We start from the raw sequence: 16059 nt of genomic DNA, 5'->3' as shown, positions 1-16059 counted from the left end.
TCTGGTTCCCTGAACATAATGTGCAATACCATTTCGGTGCCTAAACTTGCTCTTATTTAACATTTACACAGCTCAAACGAAGTTTGTTACACTTTTCCACAAGAAAGTGTCTTTTTTTTTTCTTTAATATCATTTCTCTACAAGCAAAACAAAATTATTCATGATTTTTATTTCATAAACATGCAACAATTCCAGCAAGTAAAGCACTACTGAAGCCAATTTCTGATAATGAAATGAAATATTGATTTTAAAGAATGAAATTTAATGACATATTTTTCAAAACTGCATTCTCAAATACAGTCGGGCACCAGTTTAACAAATCTCTATTTAATGATTTTTTCTTTTTCTCCGACTAAAATGAAGGCAAAACCCCCTATTTACTGAATAATAAACCTTGAATTAGCAAAATATTTTACCAGCCAAAAAAAAAACATTTTGGTTAATTTGATTTAGGAAAAATTGGATTGTTTTCCAAATGATACATCCAGCTTGCCCGAAGCAGAAAAAGACTTTTCTTGGATTCGGCCATTTTTAACGGGTGACGGGGCAACCAATGAATAATGATTCTGATGCAAAAGGCAAAAATGAAACTCCCATTAAAACTCACTTTTTCAAATGCTTTGCATGACCTGGAAACAGTGAAAACATATCTCATGCAACAGACTGTAAATGACACAGTATTTTCTTCTCCCCATTAAGTCAAAAGAGAACTATTTAGAGTCAAGTATCAAGGAAATTGTCAAACATCTACTACTCAGTACTTTAAAATTTCAAATTAACTAGTGAGTAATAAGTCGTGGAATGCTGAATAAAAAGTTTATTATTTCTAATCATTGATAGTTTTGTGCAGTTGCTTATTAGGGCATTTAGTTAAGGTAATAGCATTTTTTTTTCACATCCCGATATTACGAATAGCACCGATTTAATGTACAGTCGAGTCCCAACTTACGCGAGGGGTACGTTCCAAGACCCCCTCGCGTAAGTCAAAATTTAGCGTTGTGGAAAAGGGTATGTGTAAGAACTTTTATAAACATGACCAATTATTTTATACACTTGTAAATGCCACCTCAAACTGTTAAAAACTATGTCTTATCTATACATTACTGTTTCTTACATAAAGAACTGAATTTTTACTCATATTTTAAATTAAAAAAAACTGTTTTATTCAACATAAAAAAATGCTACGATGCACAAAAAAAAAAAAGAGAAAAAAAAGATCAATGGGAAAGAAAGGCATAAAATAAACCAATACGGTAAGTACAGTATGTAGTAAGAAAAACAAATGCTCGATGGTTTTACTGTGCAGAAGATCCAGTAATGATATTTGTAACTTAAAAAGATGAAGGGATGATGATGATTCATGCTGCGTGTGATCAAACCGTTACTTTTATATTTTTAAATACACAATAGTTGCTTCACAAGTTCTTTTATAACGTTTCTACATGGCAACGCCCCTCTTCCTGGTTTCTCTGGATTTCCTTTTCTTGACTTTTAATTGTGCATATGGATGATTCACGCATACCTAATTGTCGTGCTACCTTCGACGCATTTTATAGTTTTTCAAGCACATAATATTTAGTTTTTGTTTAATTGTGTGTGAGAAACTTTTTCTTTTCCTTTCGATTTTTACAAGGTGAAGCATCCCTATTAGGTGTGATTATATTTCAACAACTTTCACATTTAGAATGAAAAAAAAAGGAAAATGAGTTGTTGTGAGAACTTCTGCTCTCAGTGTTGCTAAAGGAATGAAGGTGCATTCCCGAAAAAAAAAAAAAAAAAAAACAATTAAGTAGTCAATAACAAAGCCGATATTTACAAACGGCGATTCTCTTCCGAAAGTTTTCGTGTTGCGGACGAGAAATTCGCGTTTTGTCCAAAATTCTTTACTGGTGAAAAAATTCGCGTTATAGCCATTTCGCCTAAGTCGGATCACGTTGTAGCGGGAGTCAACTGTATACAAGTTTCGGTCCCGATGAATTTGTTAAATCAGGGTCTGACTGTAGATTCATTTAAAAAATAGACAGAAACTTTTGAAATGCTAAGCAAAAAAGAAAATAAAAAAAATGTTAGAATTACATTTTTAGCTTGATATTTTTTTTTTTTTTAACTTTCACAAAAATATAAATCATATCTATTCAATTGGTTGGATCAGAATTGGATTTTGCATTGTTAACACTAGAAAGACAGAAGCGGTCATTTTGACCTCAAAGGGTTTTGAAATGCTCATATTTACTGGGTTGAATTTTCAAACTCTTTTACCTTCATTGACTTTTCCTAACTATTTATTAAAATCTTACAGAAGTTAATTTTATTTCTTTAGGGTTATTATTATAGTCGCTATAAGTGTACCTAGAAAGATACTGAGGTCATTTTGACCGCTCAACAAACTATTATTTATGCATCCAGTTTTGTTCGCTTTTCCGTTATCAGAAATGTACATGATAGTTTTTGTGGTAGTTTTCAGATGAGTAACATTATTTTGTAATTGATGGGTTTGAGTAGCACCTGCTGATCAGATGTAGTTCTTTGAATAGTTAGGAAAATGGGAAACACTTGTTGGTCACATGCATCCTTCTTTCTCTTATCAGTACAGAGGGCACAGTTGAAAGATTTGGATTTGAAAAGCATGTTACTGGACAAGTAAAATTCTTTTGGTTCTGTAAAGAGGTAGCTCTAAATAGTTGGATTCTAAAATCTTGGTTGGAACTATTTTGTGCACCAGACCATGTGTTTTGCTTGAGAAACATAGGCGTTTCTTTCCTATAATGATCTGCAAGTGCCCAGCCACATAATTCTCTTCACGATGCCGCGAAGGACCGTTAGTAAACAAAACTTATCAGAATATGAATTCCTACAACTGTTACAGGATTTGTTGAAAATTTATTCTGATTCGGATGAACAGTCTGACTTATCTGAAGAGGAGTACATTTAGTAGAGACCAAAATAATTTACTTTCATCAGATGATTGTGAATGTTTTTCAAAACCTAGCTTTGCACAAAAAGATTCTTCTTCAAAGTCAGAATCAGACGAAACTTTGCTAATAAACACTGATGCTTAAGCTTCAGAAATCAATAAAGAAAAAGGAATGGAGTCAGGTGACAAAGTAAAAGTGAAAAATTCAAAAACAGAACTCTCTTTCTCAAAGTGCAGGAGGGAGAAAAAAAATTAGCCACGTATGAAACAGTTTGGAGTAGAGTTGACCGATGCAAGATTATTTTAATGTTCTTGGTCGAGTAGCTAGAAATGCTTTGACACATTTACAAAGAAATTACTTGCACAAAGATTGAGTGTCGAGAATGTGTTAAATTTAACAGACGAGCACAAGTATTTTATTTACTCCAAGACACGTGCACTGATCAATTTTGCTACAAATGATAAAGTCTCTACTTCAGGGAAATAACGAAAGCAATGTCAAATTAAACAATCTGGAAATAAAACTACGAAAATTTGTTCTGATCGCAAAAAGACAGTTTTGGCTCATGTACAAGCAAAATGGTAAAGATGAATATTTGTAAATAATGTAAATATATATTGCCATAGTTATTCATTTATGAAAATAATCACAAGTATGGTGGAAAATACTTGTTAGTTATTTTATAACTAAAAACTGTATCATATTTTGTACATATTTACTCTTCCTCAATGTCATTTTCATAATGCAAATGAGTATTTCTCTTGATCGAACATAAAATTTCAAAACAAAAAGGGCCTGAGAGTTATTTATAAGTTATATTATGATTAAAGTGTTAAATCAATTCATTAAGTATCAAAACAAATCCTTTTCTATGATGAAAAATTATGAAAAGAAATAATTTACGATCTTTTATGTATGGCGGTCAAAATGACCGCTACTAGTCTTTCTAGGTATACGGAAAACGTAGTCTTTCTAGTGTTAAGCAAAAAAGAACAAAGGCATTAAGTTTAATTTGAAAAAATTGTGTTGATCAGTGTACTAGACAAACTTGATATTTTCTTCAAATGCTAGCAAATGCATATCAAAATATTAAACTTAAATTTCTGAAACGTTTATGCAAAAATACCTTGAATATTAAAAATAACAATGTCATTTGCTACTGATTTCAATAAAAACATAACATTGATTTAGAAGGAATAGTTTATGAAAATAATACATAAGTATAGGAGATTACCTAGATTCATTAAATATTCAATGGAACTGGCAACATTATTGCATTCTTCCACTCCTGAAATGTCAAGCTGAAGTATCCGAAAATCTTTGCATTTCAGTATAATAGTGCCATTATAAAAACTTAGTTTCTTCTCAATAGAATCTACCATACGATGCAACATCTATAGAAAATAACAAGAGTATTTTGTAACTGTTTTTAAATACTTAGTAAAACATTTTTCAGCCTAAATACAAAACACTTAAAAGAAAGGTATAAAACAAGGCTTTAACGAGGTACTGTAAGTCATGCTTTATGGTTGATGTAATATATTTCAGCAAAATAGAATCAAAGGTCTTTAAAAAAAATGCATTATTTGATATTTCTTCGACAAACATATTTAGTACTTGTAGGTAAAATGTGCAATTTTTTAAAATAATTTTACTTTCATTTTTGTCAAATTTTCAAAGTTTTATTGCTATTATTTGAATTTCTTATGAAGTTATACTTTATTTTCCTTTATTTAGTTATTTGAAAATTATAAAAACATTTTTGCAAATTTCAAAAATAAATATCTCATATCTCCTATAATCTCAGATCTTATTTTTACACGTTACGCAAATGGGTTGAATTTTGTCTGAAATGAAAAAATTACATAAGATCAAAGAGAAGTGCAGGAGATCAACTCCTATGAGCTCCCAAATTAAGCTCTGAAAAAAACATAACCAGTTTCAAAAGCGTCTTTTGCCATAAGTTTCTTTAATGAGTCCATAAACTATCCCTATACATCACATCCTTAAAAGATCGCACTGGATGAAACATTTTACAATTTATTCATTTGGAACTTTTTCCAAGAGAGGTGTGTTATTGTAGAATATACGCAAACAAAATACAATATTGTAGAACACACATGTTGTGCTACTGTAGAATATGATGCAGATTAATAAATACTGGATTTAGTAAACTCACTTTCTCCATTTACTAGCTATTCAGTTCTCTAATCTACTTTTTCCCTATCGTGGTTTGCTTTGATTTCCTAACATGCTAATCAACCTCACTTTCTCCGGCATGCCGGTTAATGCTAGGTTATACAGTAACTAAATGTCTACATTCTGTTTAGATTGTTAATCAAGCTATTCACAAAAAAAGAAAGTTTTTATTTAAAAAAATAAAATACCCATAACTCCTCTTTATTTTCTCTTGATGATATAATAAAATGATGTCCAGTAATACACAATGTTCCTTCAAGAGGCTGGTGAAATGGCCTATGGAGAACTACGCCTTCTGTGTTTGGAGCACTAATATAGTCAGCGAATTCCATTTTTATCTATTGGAAAACAAATTTAAAATATGAATGCAGTGAAGAAAATTTATCTAAATACTAGTTAAATGAGCTTTATAGCATTTAATTAGTAAATTTATGAATAAATACACATATGACGACCAGCAATAGGCACTGGATCCAGCTAGGCTGGTCAAAGTCAGTTTATATGTCCCCAATGAAAATCAATGGTCTTTTTAAGACTATCTACCCCCTTGCTCAGTAGACTCTTCCTTTAAGCTGTTCCAAGTGCCCACAACCCTACTAAAGATGTAACTTTTCCTAATTTCCAGGTAAGGGGGTACCTATTTCACAGACCATAGATTGAATCATTGTCATAGAGAAATAGGTACATTGTTAATAATTTAAACTTTATATTCGGTATTGTCTCCATTTTCCTTGGATTAAAGAGGTACTAACACTTTGTGTTTAACTAAACTCCACACGGAAAAAGTACAAGGGTCAGATCTTGAACCTGGGGAACTTGAAGGCCAAAACACAACAAAGGTAAAGCTTGACCAAGGGGAGATGGCAAATGACCTTGAAGCGAAAACATGATTTGTATCATTTGTAAAAGGTAGAATCAGCCACAAAGCACCAAGTATAAAAAGCACGTTCTCACCGATCCAAGAAATTACAAAGTAATAACAAACAACCTATTACAAATAATGTTCCCGCTTCAATGTCATCTGCCATCTCTCAATGGTAAAGCTTTATATTATTTGACCCAGCAACAACAATCTAGCCATGGGGAAGACTATTAGTCTGAAACTGTTTCACCCACTGTTTGATGATGGAACTATGTAGTAGGGAGAGGTGGAGTACATTGGACCGTGGGGCATGCTGGACTGGTCTCCATTATTTTAACACTATTAATATTTTTTATTTTATTTTATGACCAACAAGTAGCACCAATGGTCATACAGATCCAACAATGAAATTGTATGGTACAGTTATATTGAATAAATTTTATTCCAGAAAGCGTTATTTCAGTAGTCCTGGGCAATTTTTGGAAAACTGCAACTTAATTTTTTTTTAATGGATTTCATCAAGATTGAGGGAAAAAAAAGTGATTTCCTTTCTTAAAGTAAGTTCTTTTTGTTCACAATAATTGGCAATTTTTTCATTTTTTGACAAAAAGAAAAAAAAAATATGATATCACTTTTTCAGACCAAAAACGTGGGGTAGGTTGGTCCACTCTTTGTGGGGCAACTTGTTGGACCGGACCAACCTACCCCACATATTTTAAAAACTTATTTTTTCTCTTAAATCTCAATAATTATAACAATATTCTAAGTGTTTGTATATCATAAATTTATTTTATTTCATGTTACACATGTTTGGAAATAATAATATTAAAAACTTAGGGGGGGGGGAACAAAGATATACAGTAGACTCCCGATTATCCGCGAGCGGTTTATCCGCTTGGCGGATTATCCGCGAATCAATCAACAATCACGAACATGTATTTTCGCAGTAAAAAGCAAATACCAGTATCTGTTTTTTTTTTTTTTTTGAAAAATTGTACATTTACACTCAGTTGTTTTTGCTAGATTGATTGATTTGATTTAATTTTATTATTATTATTATTTTTGTGCGTTCTTCATCGTACATACACTTGTTTGATATTGATGTTAAGTTCGGTTGTGCAAAAATACAAAACATTTGTACTGTACTCTATATATATTTTCACAGTTTGCAGAAAGTGTTATGCATCAATACAGTTAAGAATTTGAGATAGGACAATTTTTATCTGATTTGTCCCCCATTTCAGTCTTTTTGCGGTTATCCGCGATTTTTATTATCCGCGGCACTTGTGCCACCCAATTCCGTGGATAATCGGGAGTTTACTGTATCTCATAATTATTTAACAAAAATTTTGCTAAATCAATTTCACCAAAAGATTTATTTCCTATCTGCACTTTTTTACTATTTATATTTTTGAATATACTTCAAAATTTTTGCAGACAATTCTTTTCTAAGAGTAAAATATGCAATACATGCTATAATAAAGTTTCTGTACTAAAGAATTTTTTTTTTTTTTTTGATAAACAAGCATTCTACATAGAAACAAAATAAAACAAATAATTGATTAAAGGAATAAAAAAAGTTTACTTTTACTCAAGATTATCTAATTCCATTTTTTACATCTGATCTTAGAACACAAACACATGCTATTAAAGTTGTCAATTTTATTGTACATTTTTATTTGATATTAGTATAGCAGGATTCTTTTCTTTTTGGAGTTGTTTCATGCAATGTAATGAAGAAAAAAAGAGCTCCCCCCCCCCCTAACAAACATAGCATAAAAGTAACATATGGCTTAGCCTTCCAAATCCCAGTCCAATAAAAGTGCTTCTTCCAAAGCTCTGGAAATAGCACTTTTATATTCCCAGGTATCGCTTATCTTTAGTTAACTTTAATTTGCATTAATTGCCTAATGAATATTCAATAAATGAGTTTTCTTTTGATTTTTAAAAATAATTGTGTCCTAATGGTGAATGTGGAATTGCTGTTTTTCATTAAAGGATATTTATCCCTTAAAATCAATTTAATATGTTATAGGTTGATCTTTTAACTTCATATTTTCACTCTACTGACAAAAGAGAATAAGGTTATTACAATGTTTGACAGTATTTATCATTAAAATTATGACAAATGTTGTTCGAGTTATGCGGTCCAAAGTGCCCCACCAGGCGGACCAACGTACCCCACCCGTGCGGCACATTGGTCCACTTTACAAGGTTCAGTTAAAAAATTAATACAAAAAAAAAAAAAAAAAATTACCAATTCAACATTTCCAAAAAAATCTGTGATGTAGAGAAGTGTTATGGTAGGAACTCGCATACGGCCATTTTGATTAATAGCACCTCTAGCAGCAATTTCAAAACCAAAAGATTCATATGCTGTGGTTATATGAAACTTTTATGGTTGTAGCTTCAGATTGAAGTAGTTTTGGATGAATATAAATAAGTTGTAGAGTTTGTACTGTTCCATTCTGCCGTGCTAAGATGTGGTATCTGCACATTTTATCAAAATTGAGTTATTGTCACCAGGTGGTCGTTAGTAATTTAATTTACCTGAATCTCAAGTTTTTTGGCAATTTGCAAATGCGAAACATTAAAAAAAACTTTAAGAAAAAAGTCGTAGCTGCACAATTTGCGGAGTTTGCTAAGGCAATTTTGAACGTAAGTGAGAAATACTAAGTTTTTAAAGTGGTATCTGCGCAGTTGCCATTTTTTTCCTTAGTATTTTTTGTAGATACGACTTTTATACCTTAGTAAAGCAGCATATTTAAATAATGTAGCAGTTTATTGTAACACAGAATATTAAAATCAGTTTACCGTTGAATAGTTGATAAAAACTAATGCAACTTTGCATAATTGTTAAAGTAAATATTCAGCTTTTTCTATTCAAATGTTTATTTAAAATGCAAATTCTAAAAATGAAATGCATGTAAAATATTAATATCTTAATTGTTTTGCATTTCATTCTACGGCCAGTAATATTTTTATTTAAGTATCGTCTGCTGTCAAAATTATCTTCATGCTCGGTAAAAATGAATCTAGAAAATAAAACATTACAAAAAACATTCTTTGAATGTAAAAAACAGAAAATTGTTATGGATTACAGTTTTAACTGTCCGGAGTTTTGAAAATGGTATCTTTCAGAAGGTAGATTCTGTTAGATTTGTATTAACAAATTAAAGCGAAACAGCTAAGTCCAAAGAAAACAGATGTTTTCAGTATCATTTAATGATACTTTGAACACGTTTTACTAAGCTATTTTTTAGAGACGTACTGAGTAGCACTTTGGCCGAGTAGCCGAGTACCGAGTACTCGGCCTTTTATTACTCGGCCGAGTACCGAGTTACCGAGTACTCGGCCGAGTTCCAAGTACCAATTATGTTTTAAGAAGAACCACCGACACACATGTGATGAATTTTGAACTTATTGGAATAGTAGTATAAACCTCCTTGTCCATATAATAGTTTTTAAAACTAAATTCCTGCTGAAATTTAATTACGCATTATATATATACAATTTTGTTCGTGTCAAAAATTTTACAAAAAAATAATTTTTTAAATTAAAAATAAATAAATAAAATGTATGATTAATCAAGTTGGAATTAAAACAAATTACAGTAAAATCCCTCTAATGCGGACACTAACAGGACAAATTTTTTTTTCTGCAATATAGAGGTGTCCGCAGGACAGGGGTTTAATAATGTTATTTGCATTGGAACTGGGGAATTAAAAATTGTCCGCATAAGAGGGGTGTCCGCCTTTGAGGGGTGTCCGTTAGGAGGGGTTTCACTGTATACCAATCAATTATAGTTCTAATCTGCCAAACATAAATAATTTTTAAAAGCAGATAAAACAAATGTGCAGGAACACTCCAGACCACGTGTTTCTGCCCCCCCCCCCCCCCCCCGTTACAAGGAACGTCTTTTTCAGCGCATAACATGTGAGCTAAAGAATGTAAAGACATTCAACAAAAAAATACGACTTTTGTTGGATGCCTTTAAATCTACGAGCCCCCATTTTGTGCATTGAAAAAGGAATTCCTTGTAATGCCAAAACACGTGTCTGCAGAGTTCCTGCACTGTACTTTTAAGGTTGTTTTATTTTTTAAGCAAAGGTATTTTTACATTTTTTATAACTAATTTTTGTTTGTAGCAAAAATCCATTTTTAATATAAAAATTCCATATTTTCTATACTTACATTTTTTGCGTAATTTTTAATAAATAAGTTTTATTAACTTTGGGGACATTAAAATAAAGATTTATTCCATTGAAGCATTACAAACTTCATTATTCTCAAAATTTAAATTTGACTTATAAATTTTAATTGTAAATGATTGCAGAATATAATGCTTGCTCTTTTTTTATAAATTTTAGTATCTGTCTTGGACAATATTCAATTTTTTGCAACTACTCGGTATTGGCCGAGTATCTGATCAGAATTTGGCCGAGTACCGAGTAGTTACCGAGTACTCGGTACGTCTCTACTATTTTTGTCGTATCTGTGCAGATACCCCTAAAAATGCCTAGTAATTGTCACTTACGGTAAAAATAGCTTAGTATACGAAAAGGTTTTGAAAAGAAAATTTGTCGTAACTGCATTTATTAATTTTAAATTAAGATTTTTATAAAAATACTCTCTTACGGTTTTTAGTTAAGTTATTTATGAAACAACTACCGCAAGTTGAGCATTTAATTAAGTCATAAATCAAAGAAATGAGTTGTAAAACTTTAATCGTCAATTTCTCATTTCGAGCTCTACTGCAGATACCACATCTGCGCTTAGCACGGCAGTATTCTTCTTGTCCCATTTTATAATAAAACACTCTGCATTTTAGTAACCTTTATACCCCATATGTTTTGGTTTTAAACGATGAGAAGATAATTTGATTTTCTGAAGCAATTTTTACTCATTTGTAACAACTATTAAAGTTTTAATTTCTGAAGCATGACTGTTAATGTAAAATCTTCGTGGATAAAAATTAAAGTTGCAGATAAATTTTAAAAAACACAGCTAAAATTCAATGCTTCTCACCTTTTTTTCAAACAAAATCGAAAACTTTCTAAAATGTATCGATTACTATAGCCAATAATACATAACTCAAACAGCAATAGAATCTGGGCCTGTTAACTATTACTATTCAAAGCAAAAGAAAAAAAAAATGAGAGAGAAACTAATAAAATGTATAAATAACAAAAATCTATACAGTGACGTCGTGCAACAGAAACGAATACAGAAAAGGAAGAAATATTTCAAATAGAAAAACATTAACGACTTGCGAAATTTTGTACAAAAATGATTGCAGATTTAAAGCTATGTTTCTTTTCTTCTGCAGCTATACTTCTCACTACACATATCTTGAACATTAAATCTCGGATGCAAATTCTTAATAGACTGTAATAATACAAATACATTTAGAAGAAACGCCTTGCATATCACTAACCTGATAACTTCAGTGCTTTTCGCCAACATTTGTTTACAGTTCTTTCATTCGTCAACACAGTTACAGTGAAAACTGATTTGCAGGAGAAGTAAAACTAAAATTAAAAGGGCTTGTATGGAATGTGTTCGAATACCGGTTGACCGTGATTAACAAACAATTAACCGGTTGCGCCCGGTTTTTAAATTTTACAAAGGTTATGGCGACATAGGAAGCATAAACTCTCTCTCTCTCTTTATGAATTATAGAAAAGGAAAAACTACTTGAAAATAATACTTGCGCAAGAGCGGACTGAGTCTCTCAAGAGGGCGTCAAGCTTGACTCCCAAAGGGCGCAGGAAGAAAAAAAAACAGCAGGAGCAAATAATAATAATAATAATAATAATAATAATAATAATAATTTGAATTCTGAAATTTTTAATTCAAATTATGTTTTTCGCAATCACGAACTGCGACAGGACCCTACTCATTGTAGTTATTGTTTCAAGAAACGGCTCCTGTCCCCCCTAGAGTCCCTCTGCCCCTCCTCCTGGGCGGTTACGTGTGCATAGTTGTGTGTGTGTAGGCTTGTGTGTGCGTAGACCTCTGTGTATGCACGTAGGTGTGTGTGAGTGTATGTGAGTGAAGTCGTGGGTGCGAAGTCGTTTGTGTGTGAGTGTGTGAGCGTGCGTGTGTTTAGGACATGGACGCCTCCGAGCAGGAGAAGCGGAGAGCTCAGAACCGGAGGAACCGCGCCTGCAGAGGACAGTGGGCGATGGTGGTGCAGAGGCCCCAAGCTGAAAAAGGAACCGGACATCAAAGACGGTCAAGCAAGGACAATAAGCAATCGTGATTGCTCAAAAAAAAAAAAAAAAAAAAAACATTATAAAAAAAATATATATAAATAACAAAGTAAAATAAAATAAAATAAAAATAAATAACAAAATAAAATGAAATAAAATAAAAATATCCGCAGACACAAAAAATAAATCAATAAAAATAATTTTAAAAAATTAGAAAAACGACGACGACGAGACAAAGGCGCACAAGCTCGGAAGCGCAAGATAAAAGAAAAAAACCGATCGGTAGAGTGTCGGATTTGGGGCCGGAGGGTCCTGAGCTCGAACCTCGATGGTCGAAGATCCACCGTCGTCATTAAAGGGGACTGGGCGACGTTAAATATGCTCGTGGTCTCAATGTCCTCCAAGTGAAACGATACCTCTGGGGGTGCCAGCACCAGGTAGCTATTAGCTCCTGGACTAGTTCTAAATTCTCATTAACTGTACGATCCGGTGATGTTGCTGCCATCTATCGGTATATAAAAATAATGGAGGCAAGGCACTTAGTATGCAGTCCTCGACATAAATACAGTTGTAGTCAGTTGTGACTCGGAATCGAATCGAATCGAAAAGAAATAAAACCGAAAGCCACAGGTGTGCATAAAGAAATAAAACACGAAGGCGGCACAGGTTTGAGGGTGCAAAGAAAAAAAAAGCGGAAGCGCACAAGTTCGAGGACGCAAATTAAGTAAAATGAAACAGAATTAAAAAAAAAGGGCTCGAGAGCGAGGGGGGGGGGGGGAATAAGCCGCACACGTTCAAGGGTGAGGAAAAAAACCGAAGAAGCTCAGGTTAAAAGGAGCAAAAGAGAAAAAGAAAGATCGTACAGGCGTGGCGCAGGATACAAAAAAAGGGGGGGAGGAAGGGGGGAAATCACAGTTTTGAAGGAGCAAAAAAAAAAAGGCGTACATGTTTGAGGCCGCAAAAGAACAAAATAAAAATAGAAATTTTCATGGGCGTAAGAAAAAAAAAAAAAAAAAAACTAAAGGTGACCAGGTTTGAGGGCGTGAGAAAACCGAAGATGTTCGGATTTGAGAGCGCAGGAGAAAAAACAAAGTCGCACAGGCTTGAGGGCTCAAAAAAAAAAAAAAAAAAGAAAGAAAAAGAAAGAAAGAAAGAAAAAAGGAATGCGTTTAGGATCAAGGGTGAAAAATCCCCCTTGGGTGCATAGGTTTGAGGACGCAAAAAAAGAAGGTGCACAGGTTAGAGGGTGCAAAAAAACTCTAATGCGCATAGGTTTGAGGGACCAAAAAAAAAAAAAGAAAAAAAAAACTGAGGCGCGCAGGTTTGAATGCCAAGAAAAAATGATGGCGCTCAGTTTCAAGGGTGCAAAGAAAAAAGAAAAAAATATGAAAGAAAGAAAAAAATTCGCACAAATTTGAGCGAGCAAAAAAAAAAAAAAGAGGCAAAGGCAAAAAAAAAAAAAAAACACAAGACGCGCAGAGGGCATTTGAGAGCGCACAGGCGAAAGGTCCGGCGGGCCCGTCTGCCCCTGCATCAGCAAGAAAAAGAACACAATTTACAGAAAAATTCAATACAAAACTTTTTAACTCTTTTTTTTTTTTTTTTGAATCACAAAACAATACAGTTATAATATTATACTAAGAATAAAAGCTATTGTAGATACATTAGCGCACCGTTGACATTCAGCAATATTCAGGGGGACTGGGTCCCGCAAGAGGGCGCCAACCTTGGCCTCCAAAGGGAGCATAAAAAAGGTGCAAAAAAAAAAAAAAGTAAGAAAAAGAAAAGAAAAAAAGATGCAGGAAAAAAAAGTGGCAAAAAAAAAAGGAGGGGGGGACAAAAACGATGGTGCATAGGCTTACGAGTTTAAAGAAAAGGGGGAAAAAAGCGAAGTGAAATCGCACAAGTTTATGAGCGCAAAAAAAAAAAAAATAAATAAAAAATAAAAAATAAAAAAAAAAATAAATTAATTAATAATCAAGTTGCAAAAAAAAAAATCAATATATTTTTTTCTTTTTTTAGGTGTGCTGGCTTGAGAGCGCATAGGCGGGAGGTTGCATTGGCCCGCGGGCCGATGGGCCGGCAGTCAGTCCGCCTCTGGCAATATTAATAGCAAAAGTTGACGACTGAACTTAAGTATAAACTATGTGTTACATCTGTATAATGCTCCATGATATGCAACCACAAACTACTGATAAAAAACGATAGCTATTATTTTATTTAATCATTTTGTTATTGTTTGAGAATCGAAAATAAGAAATTGTATTCATTGCATATAGGGTAGCTACCCCAGTAATTGGCACTTTAAGAGTTTATCCTTAAACTTACCTCTGTTTTCATTTCTTAGAAAAGAAATATTTACTTGCAAATATTTTTGTATCAAAGAATACATATCTGTGCATCGATTCAATTCACTAAAAGCAAAAATAACTGAATAGATATTTTTATAGAAATATATGTATAAAAAGTTACCAAAATCACTAGTAATTGGTACCTGATACCCCAGTGTATGATGTCTTGTGATCCAGTGATTGGCACATGTTAATAGAACTGGAATATCACTTTGATTTTCACTTTCAGATTACATACAAATTTCATCATCAGAAGAAACATAATTAATGTTAATTTAAAGTAGATAATTTTGCATAAATTAATGTTTAATCCCACATCTTGACGTTAAACACATATTTTAGAGAAATAAAAATTTGGAATGTTACATGAAAAAAAAATCGAGATTATTGCTGTTTCATCAGTCGGCATGCAGTTTTGATTTTAAGAATTATAGCTGTTTTTACATAAAAAGGAATAAAAAGGACGGAAAGGAAATTTAAACCGATGATTCAAAGGAACCACAAAAAAAGGAACAATTCTCCAGAGTCGCAATGTCCGGAAGTGATGGCCAAACAAATATGTTTTTATTGTTTTTTTTTAATTTAACAGTAGATTCTAGAGGATACAAATCAATAGTAGAACCCATATAATATTTTTGCTGCAAAAGTATCAGAAATCAAACTATTGACACATTGCACAACACATTAGAGACTTTAAGCACATGTGCCAATTACTGGGGACTAGCAAAACTGAAGCACCAATAAATGGCATTCATGATTTCTTCAAAACCCCAAAAAGAAACAAAAATTTACTTCTACCCATTCAAAGTAACATCTGTCATCTAAACAAAATTTCTGACGACCAAAATTTAAAATAAATTTTAAGTCAGATTTTAATGGATTGATGAGTGTGCATGCTTCCCTTAAGCCAGAGAAGAAGCATTTGCTACAAAAATGACTGATTCGACACAAGCCACAATTGTTTCTCTTTCCTATGCACTGCTACCATTTAGTAACATGAATTGAAGTTATAATCTTTAAAGTAAATGTACATTCTGTTAATATATAGCCTTCTACTTTTAAAAGATTGGATATGAATCTTATTTTAGGACATTTTTGTTGGAAGTGCTAATCACTGGTGACCTGCCAATTAATGGGGGTGTTACCCTAGTTGTTTAAGTTCAAAGTAGCTCCCATAGATGACGCCACCAAAATAGATAATCGCATATGTTTCATTATAACGAGTTTTTCGTTGAAATATGTTGTTCGTCCTACATTTTTCAGTCGTGTTCACATGTGCCCTGTGTTCACATGTACCTCCCTAAACAAGGCCATATCCAGAGAGCGGGGGGGGGGGGGGGGGGGCGAACCCCCCCCCCTCGAAATACTTTGTACAGTAAAGCAGAAGAAAGGTTTTTTTTTCTTTCTTTTCTAAGAAAAGGAAAATAACGAAGTTTTTTTTTTATTCTTAATTTTGTAACTATTGAACGAGTGAAAATTTGAAGAAAAACAGAAAAAGCAATTCTAGCTCTCATTAG

General features: G+C 32.8%; 1 protein-coding gene across 2 annotated transcripts in view; it reads right to left on the bottom strand.

Moving 5' to 3' along the window:
- The window catches only part of LOC129234553 (myotubularin-related protein 9-like), a 49999-nt gene extending 38533 nt beyond the window's left edge, over positions 1–11466 (bottom strand). Inside the window, exons 1-3 of one of the 2 annotated variants that reach the window (XM_054868570.1) lie at positions 11414–11466; positions 5303–5452; positions 4150–4309 (exon numbers count right to left, since the gene is read on the bottom strand). In XM_054868570.1, coding sequence (XP_054724545.1) covers positions 4150–4309; positions 5303–5446 — 304 coding nt within the window. In that variant the 5' untranslated portion in view covers positions 5447–5452; positions 11414–11466. Of the gene's footprint in view, positions 1–4149; positions 4310–5302; positions 5453–11004; positions 11178–11413 lie in introns of those variants that run through there. The other variant, XM_054868571.1, reaches the window with a different exon arrangement.
- Between the last annotated feature and the right edge of the window lie 4593 nt (positions 11467–16059).

This window comes from Uloborus diversus, chromosome 1, assembly GCF_026930045.1.
Source record: "Uloborus diversus isolate 005 chromosome 1, Udiv.v.3.1, whole genome shotgun sequence".
NCBI lineage: Eukaryota > Metazoa > Arthropoda > Arachnida > Araneae > Uloboridae > Uloborus > Uloborus diversus.
The sequence above is the reverse complement of the archived record's forward strand: the minus strand, read 5'-3'. Positions and strand labels throughout refer to the sequence as shown.